The sequence below is a fragment of the Phyllostomus discolor genome, chromosome 10, assembly GCF_004126475.2.
Source record: "Phyllostomus discolor isolate MPI-MPIP mPhyDis1 chromosome 10, mPhyDis1.pri.v3, whole genome shotgun sequence".
Lineage (NCBI taxonomy): Eukaryota > Metazoa > Chordata > Mammalia > Chiroptera > Phyllostomidae > Phyllostomus > Phyllostomus discolor.
The window spans coordinates 15,412,885-15,429,337 of NC_040912.2; the positions used below are offsets into that span (position 1 = coordinate 15,412,885).

General features: G+C 50.8%; 1 protein-coding gene across 1 annotated transcript in view; it reads left to right on the forward strand.

Moving 5' to 3' along the window:
- RAPGEF5 (Rap guanine nucleotide exchange factor 5) overlaps window positions 1-16,453 on the forward strand; it is a 221,849-nt gene that overhangs the window by 199,685 nt on the left and 5,711 nt on the right. Inside the window, exons 21-25 of the mRNA XM_028526158.2 lie at window positions 2,678-2,768; window positions 4,927-4,977; window positions 5,788-5,875; window positions 10,542-10,606; window positions 14,879-14,933. Coding sequence (XP_028381959.2) covers window positions 2,678-2,768; window positions 4,927-4,977; window positions 5,788-5,875; window positions 10,542-10,606; window positions 14,879-14,933 — 350 coding nt within the window. The remainder of the gene's footprint in view (window positions 1-2,677; window positions 2,769-4,926; window positions 4,978-5,787; window positions 5,876-10,541; window positions 10,607-14,878; window positions 14,934-16,453) is intronic.

Consider the following 16,453-nt stretch of genomic DNA (forward strand, 5'->3'; position numbering starts at 1 on the left):
TGTTCTGAGTACCTGTGCGTGTAACCTATTCTGGAACTGTGGATTGGTTACTCGTTAGAGGTGCAGATCCAGGCGCGCTATTGTAGGGAAGTCACAGTACACCCAGGCCCTGCCTTCAAGGAGTTTGCGGTCTGCTGGCTGGCAGAAGGGACTGTGTTTCTACAGTGCAGAGTCCCCACCCTGGGGACCCCACCCTGGGGACTCTGCACTGGAGGAGGGGAAGCTCACTTACCAACAAGGAGGAGGAAGGGAGGGTTTGGAGAACAACTGTGAAAGAAGTAGCCTCTGGGATGATTTTGGCTTCCTGGGTAGAATTTGACAGGTATCAGGTCAAAAGAGGTCAAAGTCACCGGGGGAGAGACACAGAGAATGTGTGGTCTGGGGAAGGACCCGCATCCAGTTTGACCCCAGGGGAGGGTGTTGCTGCGGAAGTCGTGGGAGATGCATCTGCAAAGAACAATGGGACCAAATAAATGGGAAAGGATCTCGGATTTCAGACTGAAGAGTGGAGACTGCCCTGGGGAGGCACTGGGCATTCACTGGCAGTTTTTGTGCAGGAAACTGATGATCGGAGTGGTTCCCCGGGAAGGCCGGTGTGGAAGTTGCACGAAGACCAAACTGGAACCCCTAAGCGGGGTTGTTTTGTTCACGTAGACGAGAGACAGTGGACGTCCCTGACTTGTTCCGTGCGGCTGGACTGGAGGGAGGGACAGATGAGCCTAAACCCTGGACTCTTTTTTTTTTTTTTTAATTTGGCCAATGTGTTTCATATTAGTCTGTGAAATACCTAAAGCAGAGGCTCTTTTGGATTCAACACGTCCTTATAAATGACAGTCACTTGGATAAATGGGATACCGATGTCCCAAGGAGTAAAATGACACCACACAGCTCTGTTCCCAGGGTAAGATTCTACCTGTCCTCAGGGAAATGGAGTCTACTCACATCTTCTCCAGGCGGCCTCATGATCTTGAATTATTTACGGTGCTGGTCTCTAAGCCTAGCCCGTGGACCGGAATGCCAATAGGGACACAAAGTTAAATTTTTTGTAATCACAGGAGTAGGAGTAACCAAGGGAAAATAATCATTTCCGTGATCACGAAGTGTTTTTCCTGCCTAAGGCATCCTATTTGCATATTCATGTTTCCCTTCCTCTCCCCATGCCCTCCCCCCGCCTCTGTGGATCGGGTGGATTTTATTCCCTCGCACAGACAAAGGAGTGTGTGCTGCACTGGAACGTGTAGTGTCAGACAGTCTGTTCTTATCACGGAATGAATGAACCTTGGGAACGGAGGATTCCAGACTGGAATGGCATCCAAATATTTTGTGCCGTCTCCATTTGCCTTCTAGAGAAATCGCGTCTATGTTAATTCCTTTTTACAGATTCAGGTGTTAGTTATATGTGCTTTTCTTTAAGTATGAATGAAAAAGAGATCTGGACCAGAAAAATTATTTAGGTGGGTAGGGGGGAGTGGCTAAAAGATAAAAAAGATGAGGATGATATCTTACGTTCCACAGAGATAAATGATGCTAAATGAAAAGAAGAATAAACCTTTTTATAATGAATAATCATAAAACCATTTCCCCTTAAAAGTCTTGGTTTCAATTCTAGTAAACGCCATGTGAATGGCTTGCTATATGCAATGCATAATTTAATACAGTGTATAACTGAAAGAACAAGATACAAAGTTACTGTATACACTGCTCCCCAAGTCCATCGGAGACACTGGTGGAGGTATCAGGGGACAGGTGGCACCTGGGGGAAGCTGAATTAACGCGCACTAGGTGTTATTTCTGCACCCAGCTCACTGCTAAGCACTTCCATATTTTTCATGTTTAATGACCAAGTTAGGGTAATCTCTTCATTTTAAAGACTCTCCTCACAGAAGTTCTTTCCTACTGAGTCCCAGATAAAGCAGTGTCTAGAACTCACAGACACTAACCCAGAAGTACAGGCTCCCTCTGCTATGGCACACGCCCTCAGCAGGCTTTGTACACTGGTGGAATTGTGACCACTTAGGTCAAGGGCTTGACAGCATGTGCAGCAGAAAACCTTGCAGAGTGGATGGAGCGCCACATGACCTTGTTTTGCGTTTTATTTCCTTTTCCCTTTAGATGAGAAACGTGGGGCAGGATCCCTGTGATATGTGCCATAGTTTACATAAGTGCATAATATAGTAGCAATTTTGCTCATAGCAAAGGAAATGTGTATAAATATAATGGGATGGGCAGCTTAGACCCATGAGGTGAGGGGGGCTTGTCTGCCACAAAACAGCTCACTGACAAAGGGGCAGGGCTAGAGAGCCAGTATAACGAGAGCATGGAGTATACCAAGATGAATTTAAGAGCTTTTAGCTGAAACTGTAAATGCATCCAGCATAGATTTTTAAGAAGGAGGGAGTTTGTGAAGTGTCAGAGGGTATCAAGAACATAGACCTCCGACAGGTAAGGATGCACCCCAGCATTTGGACCAGGCTCACATCTGTTAGAGACGGCTGAAGGGACCCCACCCCTGCCACGGGCGCTCTCTCTCCGGGGTGTGGGGCTGTGGAGCAGAGTCCAGCCCTGCCGCTGAGGCTGACCTCTGTGGCCTAGGGCAGTATTTTCAGGGGCATCTTTTGTGAGCATCTGGAGTAAGGACGTTGCCTCAGAGTGCCTTCTGCCTTCTTTCTTGCTGCAGCTGCAAAGCCCAGAGAAACCTGAACTCATTCTTTGCCATCGTGATGGGTCTCAACACCGCCTCTGTCAGCCGGCTGTCGCAGACCTGGGAGGTGAGCCCTTCACGTCTTCACGGAGGGGGAGGAAGAGGAGGGAGGGAGGAGGGGGGACGGATAAAACTGAACGGAACCAGGTCCAGCAAGAAGCCTTTGTTTACAATGCATAGATTGACCTAAACGGTTTAAATGCATACTACTAGAAAAAATGTTTTTAAAAAATAATGTGTCGTGCTGGCAGGGACCGTTGTGATCAGGTGGTCTTCACAGTGGCTGTGTGACGTGTATGACAGAGGTGAGAGCTGTAAGAAGCTCCCAGCCAGAGTCAGCTTTCCTTTGCTCTGCGCTGGTGACAGTGTGGCCCTGGTTCCCTGGGGACCCTCCCCATGCTCCCCTGTGTGGGGTCCCGGGACTGGAGGTCTGCTGGCTGGGAGTCTCGCGAGTCAAGCTGGTGGGCCTCCCCCGAACAGGGTCCCGGCAGTGTGTTCCCACGGGGGATGCCCATCTTTGTAAAATCTGCGGCAGTAAAGGAATTTTGCATTCATTTTCTGAAAGAAGGCCTCTGGACCCCTGGCCCTGCCCCCGCTGGTGGTGTGTGAGGAAGGCTGTGTAGGTTCTCAGGCTGAGGGGCCCACAAGAGTGAGGGCGTGTTCTCAGACATGGACTTGAGGGGTAGATGTGCAGGAACTGAGATGGGGGCATCCCTGGTTTTAGCCAGACACGGGGGGGGGGGCGGGGGGGGGGGAACTCTCTGCCCCTCCCGGGGCCCCAGCCCCGTCTCTCCATGGGGTGCGTTTCCTCCACTCTCTGCCTCACCCCTTCTCCTCTCCCCTCGCGTCTTCTCCCTGCCGGCTCTGGCCTGCGTGCGGCTCCCTTCCGCTTCCGCGGCCTCTCTCCAGCCTTCCTAGACTCCGCTCTGATCCGCATCCGCTCCAGCCTCTTCATGGTTCCCAGTGTCAGCTCCTGCGAGGGAAAGGCCGAGAGGCCAGCTATTTCTTTTCTCACGTTAGATCCCAGCGTAGGTCTGTGGGCAACTTACAGGTCCACTCTCGGGGAGTCAGGGAGATCCTCCGGTGGAAGGCACGGTGGTGGGCGCCCCCGGGCCATCTGTGGGGCGTGTCCGACGGACGAAGGTGTGCTGCCCAGGGGAACGATGGGAACAAGTTGCAGATGGCTACATTTTCTCTGTTCTCATGTGATTTGTCCTCCATGCATATGGTTGTGTCTATATAACAGTAGTTTCCAAACAGATTAAAGGGCCTGTGTGCTGTGGTTAACAGAGTCCAAATTCAAAATGACCAAATTGAGAAGTCTGTTCCTAAATAATTCAAAAGGCTAATTATTGGGGGGTGGGGGTTGCCTCAATTACTTTGATGTGGTTTGGAAACAGAAAGTCCCACAAATATCTTCCAGAATGTAGGTGTTTGTGTTAATAGCTGGAATTCGTTAAGCGCCAACCAGGAGCAGCAGGCTTTTCATGGGCCGTGTCCGTGTCGGTCAGAGAGCGGGGAGACTCGCAACAAACCACACAGCTGGGAAGGGACAGAGGCAGAGTTCAAGTTCAGACCGTCTTCTTACTGCACCCGTACGAAAGGTGCCCAGCTTTTCACTCAACCACGTAAAAGGCTGGCCAGAAAATGCCAGGCTCTTCTTCTTCAGGCCCAGATGTGTGTCTGGGAGGATGGTGTATCCCCAGTTATTTCACCCGCCACCTGTCGGTGTGGTTGATCTTTATACTGCAATGTGTCTCCCTGTCAAAGTGCCGGCTGTGTGCTTTAGGGTTTTCATGGCCTTTCCCTAGTTGAGCCCTCTGCTGTGAAACATAATTATATCATTTGTACAAAAAATGTCAGCCGACATTATTATTCCCAATCAGCAAGGCTATTTAAGAAGATGAGAGCATCCGTCAAAGGTAGGTTATGGGCTGAAATCCAAGTTTTTATTAAAAAATCACCAGCGTGTGGAATGTCCAACCAGCTGGATTCCAGTCCTGTGGCTGACTGTAAGTATTGTAAGCCGTTGTCAGCCACCTTCCCAAGGAATGTCACGTTGCACCGGGAATGAAAATCAGGAGGGGTGGTGGGGTGGAACCCGACCAGGGATGGATCTGTGTGCGGGTGTGGGGCACCGTAGCACCATGTAATGAACATTCCCCGGTTGCCTCTCAGATGAGCGGACTTCTTTGACCTTTTCTTTTTTGTGTGTTTGTTTTTAGAAAATCCCTGGGAAGTTTAAGAAACTTTTCTCTGAACTTGAAAGCTTGACAGTAAGTACTTGAGGTGGAGGGGGCTGGTTCTTCGAATTCGTTGCTAGAGTCTGATGTCGTCCCAGACCCCAGCAGTGGGCATCGCCCGGCCGCAGGGCAGGTGGCTTAGACCGGGGCTCCTGTGTGTGAAGATGCAGCCTTGCATTTTCTTAGGAAGGGAAGCGAGTCTTCGGTTAATGCTGCCGCTTCCCCATGGCAAAAGGTGGTGGGAATGGTCCTCTGGGTGTGATTTTGAAAAAGCAGATTTGTAAGAATAGTCCATTTCAAAGCCCGCAGAGTTCATATCAGTTTAACATGCAATCAGTGTCTTGTGCATTATCCTTCTCTCCGTTTTACCATTTATTAGCTTTAGATACAAAATGTGTAGTTTCTTTTCAGAACACAGCAAGACAGCATTCTCTTGTTTTCTCTGCATTGTGAGAGCAGGTTTCTTTCTTTCTTTTTTTTTTTTTTTTTTTTTTTGCAGAGTACCTAACCCAAGACATTGGGGTTGCTTCATGATAGAAATTATGCAGAGGAAACTGTACTTGAAAAACCGATTTGAAGAAAATAATAGGGCAATCAAAAGGTGTCTCTCTTTTGCAGTCAGTTCCCATTATTGTAAACCAATGACTCGGCTTTCATTCAATGCCTGGATTTCCTGCCCTAATTTAGGGAGTTTATTTTCCTAGGAAACCTTTATCTACTTCATTCTTAGGGAGGACCTCTCAGTAGCTAAACCACGTTCAAGTTGTATAGCAAAGTGGCTTTAGAAGTCTTTCTATAGCTCATTGATTTTTCTTTCTCTTTGCAATCTGCTTGCTTCGGCAGAACCCTTCCCTGAATCACAAAGCCTACAGAGATGCGTTCAAAAAGATGAAACCACCCAAAATCCCGTTCATGCCCTTACTGCTTAAAGGTAATGATTTTTTATCTTTTATGACATGTAATTCCATCTTCCAGGAATTTATCGCTGTAACTATATGGGGCCAAAAAAAGGACTCAGTTTATTTCTTTAAAGCGATGTTGACATTCAGACCTAACTGTGTTTGCTTGTGACTGTTTTTCAAATGCTTGGTTACTTCCGAGACACCTAAAATCCTGAGTTGTACCTGAGCAGACATCAAAGCATTTTCTCTCGACTTAGAAAATTTGGCTCTTTTGCGTTTTTACTCCACCCTGCTCCTAAGTGCTGTTTTATCTTCTGTGAGTTGATAAGCCACTTAATCCAACCCAGCATCGGCTGGCATACAGAACCCACTTGGTGCTCAGTCGGGTGCTCCCTGGGCCACCCAAGTTCCAGGGCTGCGTGCAGCCCACGGCCTGCCACAGCTCGGGAGAAAGGCCTGTGGTCAAGAACGGACTTCCCACTTCCCGGGAGTGGAAGCCATCTGGGAAACGAGGTGGCCGCTCCGGGCCAGCCCCCACCTTCTCCGCGGAGCAGCAGACACTTTATACAAGACACGTTAGTTAACGCAACTAGTGAGACCTCAGTGGTCTCTTCCAGACCGCGGGAATTCACGAAGGGGGAGTTCATTTCAGTCTGGCTCGCGCTCCTGCCTGTGTGCTTTCCAGGGAATGGGGATTTGGTCGTTTTTCTTGGCCATATTTCGATTCCACAGGATTTTATAGAAATAGGATTTTATATAGCCTCTGCTCTTCAGAGACTCATCACTTCAGCCAGGTCAGGTTTCCGTGACTGGCCCCGTGAATGTGATTCTGGCAATGAGTGACATGGGAGCTGGATTGCGGGTTGGCTGGCCCGCCCCCCCTCACCCCCGTGACCCCCACACTGCCGGTCCCGCCAGCCGGCGGCAGAGCTGAGTTCCCCTCTTCAGCTCCTCTCAGGAACAAGCAGAGCTCGGAGGGTGGCTGAGCCGCTGCGCACTAGTCGTTTAGTCCTCATGGAGTGCGGAGTGGGAATCCCTGAGAAACAACCGAGACAGAAGTGTGTCGGGACAGCAGAGAGGCACAGGGAGGCTTCACGGACACTGAAGGGATTCTGCTGGATGCAAATGATGAAATAAGGGAGAGATGGTGATGTCAGAATAATTTAGAGGTTCATTTGGTTCTACGTACTTATTTCCTTGTAAGATGCTTATTTAGGCTTACGATTTTTAATTGCAAAGTCAAACACCTTCAGCCGGAGAACAGGGGCGTGGCCGGTGGGAAGTAACACAGAGACTCACTGAGACACAAATAGGAGATAAAATATGAGAACAGGTCTTAGAAGGGAGTTGACTTCAGGAATGAGAAGTTTTGAAACAAATGTTTTTAAGGGGATGAGGAATTCGCGGACAGTGTGCCTTGCACGTAACTGGGCATGAGCGAAGCTCTCTGCTGCGTGTTAGTGCTTTTCCCCCCAAAAAACACTCGCTGCAGTCGAGTGTCTCTCACTCATGTCCTGGGGTGGAGGCAATTTTCTGCTCTGCCGAGTTCAGCCAGGCCTCTTTGTCAGCGGCACGCCGGACTTCCCTTTCTGTCTACCGAATGTACACTCACTCGTGCGCCCTGGCAAATGAAACACGTTGTTTGTCTTTCGACGCTTTCTCGAGTTCAACAAGCACGTACTTTTTCCTTTAATTATGTGTCCCTGTAAACATAAACATCATTAGCTCTCTATTATATTTAAAGTTGCCACTTTGTCTGGAATAATGTCCAAAGGAAAATAGGGTGAAATTTTGAAATCTATATGTATCATGCGCAGATAAGACATTCGGGGGAAAGTAAACAACATTAATTCTTAGGTCTTTTTTAACTGCAAAAAAAATGATCTTAAAAGTTGCAGTGAAATACTTTAAAGAAACCAGCTTTTTAAGGGAAATGGCCCCCTGCCCCCCACTCCCTACTTCGGGTTCCTTCTGGTGGGAGAGAAAAAGGGCCGGACTGAGCTCCCCGGTGCCCAGAGGCACTGGGCCTCCCGAGTCTCGTGTTCTGAGGCGCTCGGTGCCCGGCCAGTCTGCAGGGTGTGGGCTGAGCGTGTCCCGAGCGCCCTCTCAGCCGCCAGCTTCCCTGTTTCCTGCCCTAATTTCTTGCCTTTTGATACACTTTCCCCCCACTCCTGTGTGGAACCTGTTAAAGCGGGGAAACCCTAAATAAATATCAAGGGGAGGATGCCGCTGGACCAGAGGCCCAGAGCAGCGGAGTGGTGGGTCTGTATTACGTGGGGGTTGGTCATGGTCACTCCTCCCCACAGAGCAAGGGCTCCGCGGGTTTTTGAAGATAAACCAAGGTCCTCGTGGGCTGTGTGTGTCTTAGAGCAGAGGCAGTTGTTGCAGTTTTGTTGAGGGGAGGTGTATTTAGATTAAAGGAATATCAGGGTGCTTGTATGTTTCTTCCCTTTCACGTGCCCCCTGTTCAAACAGAGGCATTTCATCCGGCACTCTAGTCTGCGGAGTGTTCGGAGAGCACCTGGGGGTCTCCGGGTAAAAAAAGGAGCCTGGCAGGAGCCCCTTTCCCACGCCTGAGCGGCTTCACACCCCATGACTCAGGCTCTGAGATGCCAGAGTGTGAGTGCAAACCACCCTCCCACTTGTGTCTCTCTCACTCTCACGCCTTTCTCTGCACACACCTGCCTCTACAAGCGCCCAAACCGTCAGTCCCTGGAACCCCCTCCTCCCAGCCTCTCCCTCCTGACCTGGACAAGTGTCTGAGAGTTGAGGTTCAGTGAGACCCCCCAGGAAGAGGAGACTTATGGCTGCAGGGCACCCGCTGGGCTTGTAAATGCAGCAAGTTGAGGGCGACAGGTTGTAAGAAATTTACAGCCCGAGTCTTTCAGCTGGTGAGGAAAGGAGAGACACGGTGGTTGAGGACTCGGGTCCCTGGGTCTGAATCCCGGCCGTGACCTTCGGTCTGTGATCCTGGGTCACCTGCACGTGTTCTGTGGACCAGCATTTCTTCACATTCTTTCTCGCAGGGGCTCTACCTAAAAGTCTCCTGGGAGGATTCAGTGAGTTAACATTGTGTCTGACGCTGTTAGCCAGGGTCAGCTGCCACTGTTTTCATCGCCTCGCACTGTCATCCTCGGTGCCTGGGAAGGGGATGACACACCTCGTATCACTGGGGGAGATGGACGGATGGACGCAGGGCGTTTGTCCTCCGAATTCTCAGGGAGCGAGGAGAGTTTAACGTAGATGGAGTCACACGGTGCTCTGTTTGCGACACGGAAAAGGTGAAAGTGACCTGTGTTGACGACTCTTTCCTAATTATCGTCACACAATGCAAACTTGCGGCGCTTTTCTGAAAGGGAAATCATGAAAGGTAGTAAAATAATCAGAGAGTTTGTCAAATGACTGTAATTGTGAACCGTTTTCCTGCTAGCACACCAGTTTAAAAAAAAAAAACAAAAACAAAGAAAAAGAAAAGAAAGGAAACAAACGAAAAGCAGAGGCAAACCCTGCGGTGGGTGCTGGGAGCAGTGCCGGCCACCCTGAGGACAGGGTTGCGTTGGTGCCGTGTGACCACGCGGCCCGTGCCGTCCCCAGCGGGCAGCCCAGGTGAGGTGTGTGGCAGGCCGGTGTCGGAGCACTGAGCACTTACGTGCCCCCAGCACCCAGCAGGATCAGAGTCTTGATTAGATGCAAATGCTTCTCCTTTCCATTTAAGGGAATTTTAAGCTATTCATTTCCCACTTTTACATCAGGTTATCTTAATAGATTTTTGAAAACGATTTTCATTCGGTTTGCCCTCCGTGCTCTTTAAATTGTGGTATATTTCTCACTTCAATTCTTGTCTGTGGCGATTCGCTAACGCTCAGCCAGCGCTGCTCCGGTCTGAGTGTTTCTGTCGCCCACTCCCAGAGCTGCAGCGGCTGCCTTGGTCGTACCCGCTTCCTGGACCCCTGTCTGTTGGGAGGCACTCCTGGGCTCCTGGCAGCCACAAGGAGAGCTGGGTTTGAATTTCTCCTGTCCCTGTACGTGCAGTGGGGCTCCGGCCAAACGTGACTTTCCCGTCCTCAGACAATGACCCCTCGTCCTGCTTTCCTCAGGTTTTCTCATCAGCGATGTTTTCTTTCCACCGGTTGAATGGGGCCAGGAACCATGCCGATTGCAACCCCGTCTCTTTCCTTACTTCTGATGCACAATCAGGCCCTGACTTTAAGAACCCCAAAATCTAAATTTAAACTTCTAAATCTAAATCTGAACATTTTAAATCAAGCAGGTCCCCTGTGCTTTGCCAGAAATTGTTTTAAAAAAAAACCAAACATGTAAATATTAAATCCTACTATTTCTGGAGATTCAGTTCTTTTCTGCTTAATGTTCTGGCCTAAAAACATAATGGACCAGTTGGGTTGGAGAACAGCGGTCGTTTATGCTGATCAGGTTGAAGTCAAACACTTCATGGTAAGTGCAGAATACGTACTCACACTGATGTTACAGTGTTTTCTCCCCCCCCCACACACACACGAAGTGTACCCTTTCCCCCTGACTAGTGTACAGATTCAGTGTCAAGTTGCCTTGTCAAATTCATGGAACAATTCACAGTGTTGAAGACAATTAGGAAGTTACCTTGCATCTAGACCTCTTCGGCCCTGACTCATGATCCATTTCTGATGGCACGTGTATCTTTTTGTTTTTAATTTTCAGATGTAACATTCATTCACGAGGGAAATAAGACCTTTTTGGATAATCTTGTCAATTTCGAAAAGCTGGTAGGTAAATTTTGTTATTTCTCCTTTTCTAAATGTATGCTTTCCCTTTTGGCACCAAGAAACCGGCGGGTGAAGCACTTTCTTCATTGACTGCCCGGTGACTTCCAGGCGCTTATTTGCTGCATGCTGTACATTGCCAATAAAATGTACTCCGATTAAAAATAAGTGTGCTAGCAGGGTTTTGAGAAACAATGATAAAAATCTCTTTGTTTTGAAAAATGGAACTTCATTAGATTAACATCAGCAATTGAGTTCATGTTACTGAAGAAAATAAAGCTGTAAGGGACCTGCTGGGGGCAGCTCACACTCGTGAGGGCAGGCTTTTCTGCTCTGAAGTCGTCTGTCTCTGCCCCAGCATGCACTGCTTCTTGGCACCAGAAGAAGCTGTCTTTCTGGGAGGTGCATCCACACTCCCAGCTGGGATGTGAAGGTGGAATGGGTAGGGTCTGCGTGTGAGGGGAGGGCCACCCTTTACCAGCCTGTGGACTGGAGACAAGAGCTGAGTGCCCCCCAGCTCAGGAGTTAGGGGTCCCCCGCAGTCCTTTCTTACTTCCAGGGCATGCAGAGGCCCCTGCCGCCCTTTCTGACCAGCCCACTGCGAGGGCAGAAGGGCAGCTGTCTGTCAGAACTGAACAAGAATACAGTAGGAGTGATCCAAAGGGACCCGGCCGACAAGAAGGATGGATTCGTCTGACAGATGAACTTTAGTCATAGATTAGATTGTCCTTCATCATTAAAAATGATACCAGCGACCCCTGTCCACAGATCCTGGCCTTTGAGTGACCTTTTCAGTAATGGTGATGGATTCGTGAGCACTCTTTCAGGAACTGGCCCTGGTTCCCTGTGAGCCTGGGGCAGGCAGCTGCAAGGAGGCCGCGAGAGGTGAGAGTGCCCTGCTGCCCCTGCTCCCCCTGGCCCCGCCCGGGCAGAGGCAGCCCAGGGTCGCTGCCCAGCCCGAAACCCGGGGCCTGGGAGGCAGATGCCTTAGCCTGTCTTGCCGTAGGTCCATTTACTCCCTTGAAGTCGATCTCTTCACGACTGGTTGTTTTTAAAGTGGAGGTATCTATAGTGTTTCAATCCTCTCTCTGCACGGAGTGCTTTGGAATCAGAGCCCCGAGGTTTCTGGTGCCGGTTCTCTGCAGGTTTGTCCTGTGTCTCTGTGTCACGTTCTCAAGTGCACGGGACACCTGTTTGCACGTGAAGGCTGTGGCCCCTACATTCTGGTTTCCAGGCAGATTAAGCTCCAGGGGTTGGTGTTGATGAAATGACAGCAGGAATGTGAAGCCTTTTGCCAATGCTTCCTCCAAGTCCTGGCCAGTCCACCTGGGTAGGAACACCATGTACACTTCGGAGAGCCTGCGTGAAAACGGCGGCTGAGCTGTGTCCCACCCAGTGGAATTCCCCGAGCGGTCTGGTTCCGTTCCTTCTGGCTGACTCAGCGAGGGAACTCGGGACCACAGTTGAGCTGTCTGAGCTGACGCGTACCCATTGTTCTCGGCAGCCTGGTGGCTGACCTTCTCCCAAAGGGAACCGGTGGCTTGGTTAAGTTCGTTTTGTCATTTCCCCTCAGATAAGTGCTACCAGAGCCCGAGAACAATGCAGTAATGGCACAAAGGGGAGAGAGAGCGATGGGAAGATCCCACACCCTCCCCTCTGTGTTTCTGGCCAGCGCCACTGGCCTTGCCCTGCTTGCCCCAGCAGTCCGGGGGACGGTGTTGAAAGCCAGCAGACGTCATCGAGGGCCTTGCTCGGACCCCAAGCTGACCCCTGGGCCTAAAACAAAATCTAACACATAGTGCTTCTACCAGGGCCACTAATTATCTGTACCCTTAATTCCTGAAGAGAGTTTAAGGAAATAGCATGGCACATCTAAGTAATATTATGTTTTTAATTTTAAATTCTTGAAGAGAACTTTTAGTTAAAAGGCAGAAGATCGATACAGTTATCTGTGAGGCCCCGCAGGACAGCGGGTTCCTGGCCCACAGCAGATGACCTGTAAGACACAGCACACCTCACGCTGACCCCTCCTCTCACAGAATAGACAGGCTGAGGTTAGAATTTTTATTTATTTATTTTATTTTTAGAGAGGGAAGGGAGAGAGGAGGAGAGAGAGAGAGAGAAAGAAACAGCAATGTGCAGTTGCTGGGGGTTATGGCCTGCAACCCAGGCATGTACCCTGGCTGGGAATCGAACCTGGGACACTTTGGTTCCCAGCCCGCGCTCAATCCACTGAGCTACGCCAGCCAGGGCAGGTTAGAATTTTGTAGAAGGGCAAGCATCTGTTTCATATTGTACATAGCCCTGCACTGTAAGCCCTGCGTTGTACTTGGATGCCGGGGAATGAACCTGAACCTGAATTTCCTAGGAGAGGCAGTATTTCAAGGCGCATTTCCCCGCACAGGACAGGGTTTCACTTAAGCTAAAAGAGGATCATCTTTCACAATAATGAACCAATAGGATGTAACTGAATTAACTTGTGAGGAGCCCGTTCCCCGTGATGGATATTAGCTCAGGCCGGCCAGCAGATAATGCAGCGCGTTATCTTTATCTGGCTGATACAGGCCGACACAGAAGTCAGGCGCAGGAAGACCCAGGGGCACTCGTCGGCTCTAATAAGATTTCCATTGTCCCCTGCGCGGCCCCAGCCCCTCCTTGCGTTTCAGTCTCACGCTGCGCAGCGATGAAGAAACAAGCGCTCCCTCCTTGTCCTCTCGTTATCCCTCATCGCTCGAGCATCATCTTCTACCTGAGCGCGTCCTCTCTCAGAACACCTCCAGATGCGGACCCGACTCGGGTTTCCGCGCAGCACTCGGGGCTGAGCCTTGCGGGCAGCTCAGCCGGTGGCACCCGATAGAAATCAGGGTGACGCCAGTGCGTGGCACAGCGAGGGGACTGTCCTGGGGAAGAGCGGTGCCCTGGGGAGAAAGGAAACTCAACAATGCGCTCGCAGACATGAGTCAGCTCTCGTTTCCTTGACAAAGGCCACGAGAGCCACTGCTGTAATCACCGTCCTATTGAATGTTCCACCGTCGAGTAGGAAGACAGCTGTGCGAACAGTTTAGTAAGTAGGTCATGTTCAAATACAGTTTCTGGAGTTCTGCTGGATTTTAAGTAAAAAAAAATTGTTTAATTTCATTTTAACAATAGCTCGTGGAGGCTTTGCTGTGTAGGGGCGGGCCCGCGTTCGGGGTGTATGTGCGCGAGGCCTGGAGGGCGAGGAGCCGCGTGGGGAGGGTTGGGGGCCAGCTGACGAACAACATTGATTCTCGAACAATGGGATGGCGTTTGGGTTTTGATACGAAACCAAGCAGGGAGTCGCTGTGGATCTTCCGGAGGAGGCAGAACGCGATGGCGGCAGTGTCTGGAGACCGCTCTGGGCCCTTGATGGGAGGGACGCAGGGGGACACGGTCGTACCTGCAGGCTGCATCTGCTTCGTCGTGGGAAACTGCCTGCGGACGGAGGGGCCGCGGGGGCCGCTGCAGGCGCACGGGTGGGGGTGGAGGAGCCTCGCCAAAGGCAGCTGCGCGTTTGAGAAGGTCTTTTTGCCTGGAGACCAGTGAGAACCTCAAAGAAAGACATCGAAGTCAAATACTGAAGCGTGTAGGAGAGAATGCAGATTATAAACAGAAAACAGTCTTTGTGAAGATATGGGGGTTTTAGAAAATGTTCGCCTCTCCTGACTGTCTCGCCTCCTGCCACCATTCGAGATACGTGAACCTTCGATTCCGCAAACACCCCTTCCTCCCTTCAGCAGGTGTGCGCGTGGGTCATGTGCATGACTGACGGTGGACGCTGGGTGCGCAAAGCCCCCAGCACCGGGTCCACAGGGAAAGTCACACAACAAATAAGACAACACAAAGCCCATGTATACTGGACAAAGAAGAGTGACAATGTTGAGGATGACACCTCTCAAGTTCAGAAGAGAGGGCTCAGGAAGGGCCCCTGGAAGAGAGGCGGGGCACCGCCCCCTGCAGTGAAACCCCTAGGCAAATTAGCACAGGTGGGCAGGGGGTGTGAGCGCTGCATTTCCTTAGAGTTGGTTTTCCCACGGCTCCGTTAGAATCACGTAACCGGGCTTGGGAGCCGCTGTTTCCGCAGACCCGGAGTCAGTGCGCTTCTGTCACACAACTCAGGGTCGCCAGTTACAGCTGAGTCCAGCTCCAGAGTGCACCCGAGGGTGTGCATGCCCGCTGGCCCTGGCAGGCATGCTCCTTCGGTGGCACCCTGAAGGGCCCTCCCAGTGACCTGTCCTTTCCTGCTCTGCCTTCCAGCACATGATTGCCGACACCGTCCGAACCCTGAGACACTGCAGGACCAGCCAGTTCGGTGAGTGATTGAAGCCGGCATGCCGTGCATGTGTGCTGGCCAGTGGCGCAGACTGTGGCCCTGTGGCGAGTACTTGGTGGTGATAGACTGAAATGCACTGTAAGGTATAATGTGCATGTGATATGCACACACCGCGTTCTCTTTGCTTCATCACCACACGTTTGCAATGCAGAGGGGGACAAGACATGGCAGCAAGTTGCAGGGGGGGGCCCAGCCTTTTGGCGTCTCTGCGCCACACTAGAGGAAGAATTGTCTTGGGCCACACATTAAATACATTGTGGCACGTAATCACGGAAAATTCGCATAATGTTTTAATGTTACGATTTTGTGTCGGGCCACATTCACAGCCACCCTGGGCCGCATGCCGTCACAGGCCGCGGGCTGGACGCCCCAGTGTTGGACCGCCTGAGGCTCCCACCCCGCCCCAGCCAGCAAGTCTTGTTTGCCTGCCCACTGGTGCAGAATTACCAGTGGGTTTATCAGGGGCGACCCCGTCGCTAACCTCCTTGCTCGGAGCCTTCCTGGAATAGGAACATGGTTTGTAAATGCAGCCTTCCAGAGCCTTTCCTCCTCTCCAACAAAAACTTCCTGTCTGGGACTGCCTTTCACTGGAAACGTGTTTTTCTGAGCGCTCTTGTAGACTCCCCACTGAGACCAGTGTAAGTAGGAATGTTTGTTCTTTTCTAAACCTCAGGCACAGTTTACATTTGTTGAAATCGTGTTAAAGCTTTGCAGGAAGGAAGGAACTCGCCCTCATGGTGTTCTCAGAGCTCTCACGTGGGCTGTGGGGCCCTGCCTCCCGGGTCGGTGGGCAGAGCTCATTAACCCCGCGGCACAGGGCAGAGGACGCTCAGAGGGCCCCTCAGGCCGCCGTGCATTGGGCCGAGTCTGCCCGACTTCCCCGTCCGCACCCTGTCCCTCGCCCTGAGCAGGTTTTATAGATAGAGAGGGCAGCAAACCCCCAAGCAGACAGAAAGTTGAGTTCAGTTCTTATAAATCATTCAGAGGCGTCCAGTAAATCAAACTTCCTTCATTGAGCATTATGTCCTCGCTGTGAAACCGAGCCGAGCTTCCTGAGGGTAGGTGCGCGTGCGTGAGACTCTTTTCCGTCTGGAGTGGTCTTGGCTGGTAGGATGGCCCCCTGGCCAAGCAGCGGAATGTCGGTATGAATTATGACATTTCTCTTCCAGAGGGAGGATTGTAAATGCAGGACCTAATTTTCTAAGTGTTCATATCACTTAATACCACTTGATATGTGCAGGTATAATTCTCCACTGTGTGCACGAGCACAGTGCTGCTGTAATAGGAACAGTGATAATGACACAGCCACGCAGGTTCACTGCAGTGTGCCCGCGCGATGTTGCCGATGCGTTCATCTTTCTTCCGTCCTCCTCTGCTTCCCACGTATTTACGGGCACTCAGCTCATTCCAAGACTAAAGACTCATCTATGAAGGCACTCTATATACAGAGTGGTGCAAGAGTCAGTTTACAGCTATTCGTATGGAAACTAGTACAGTAA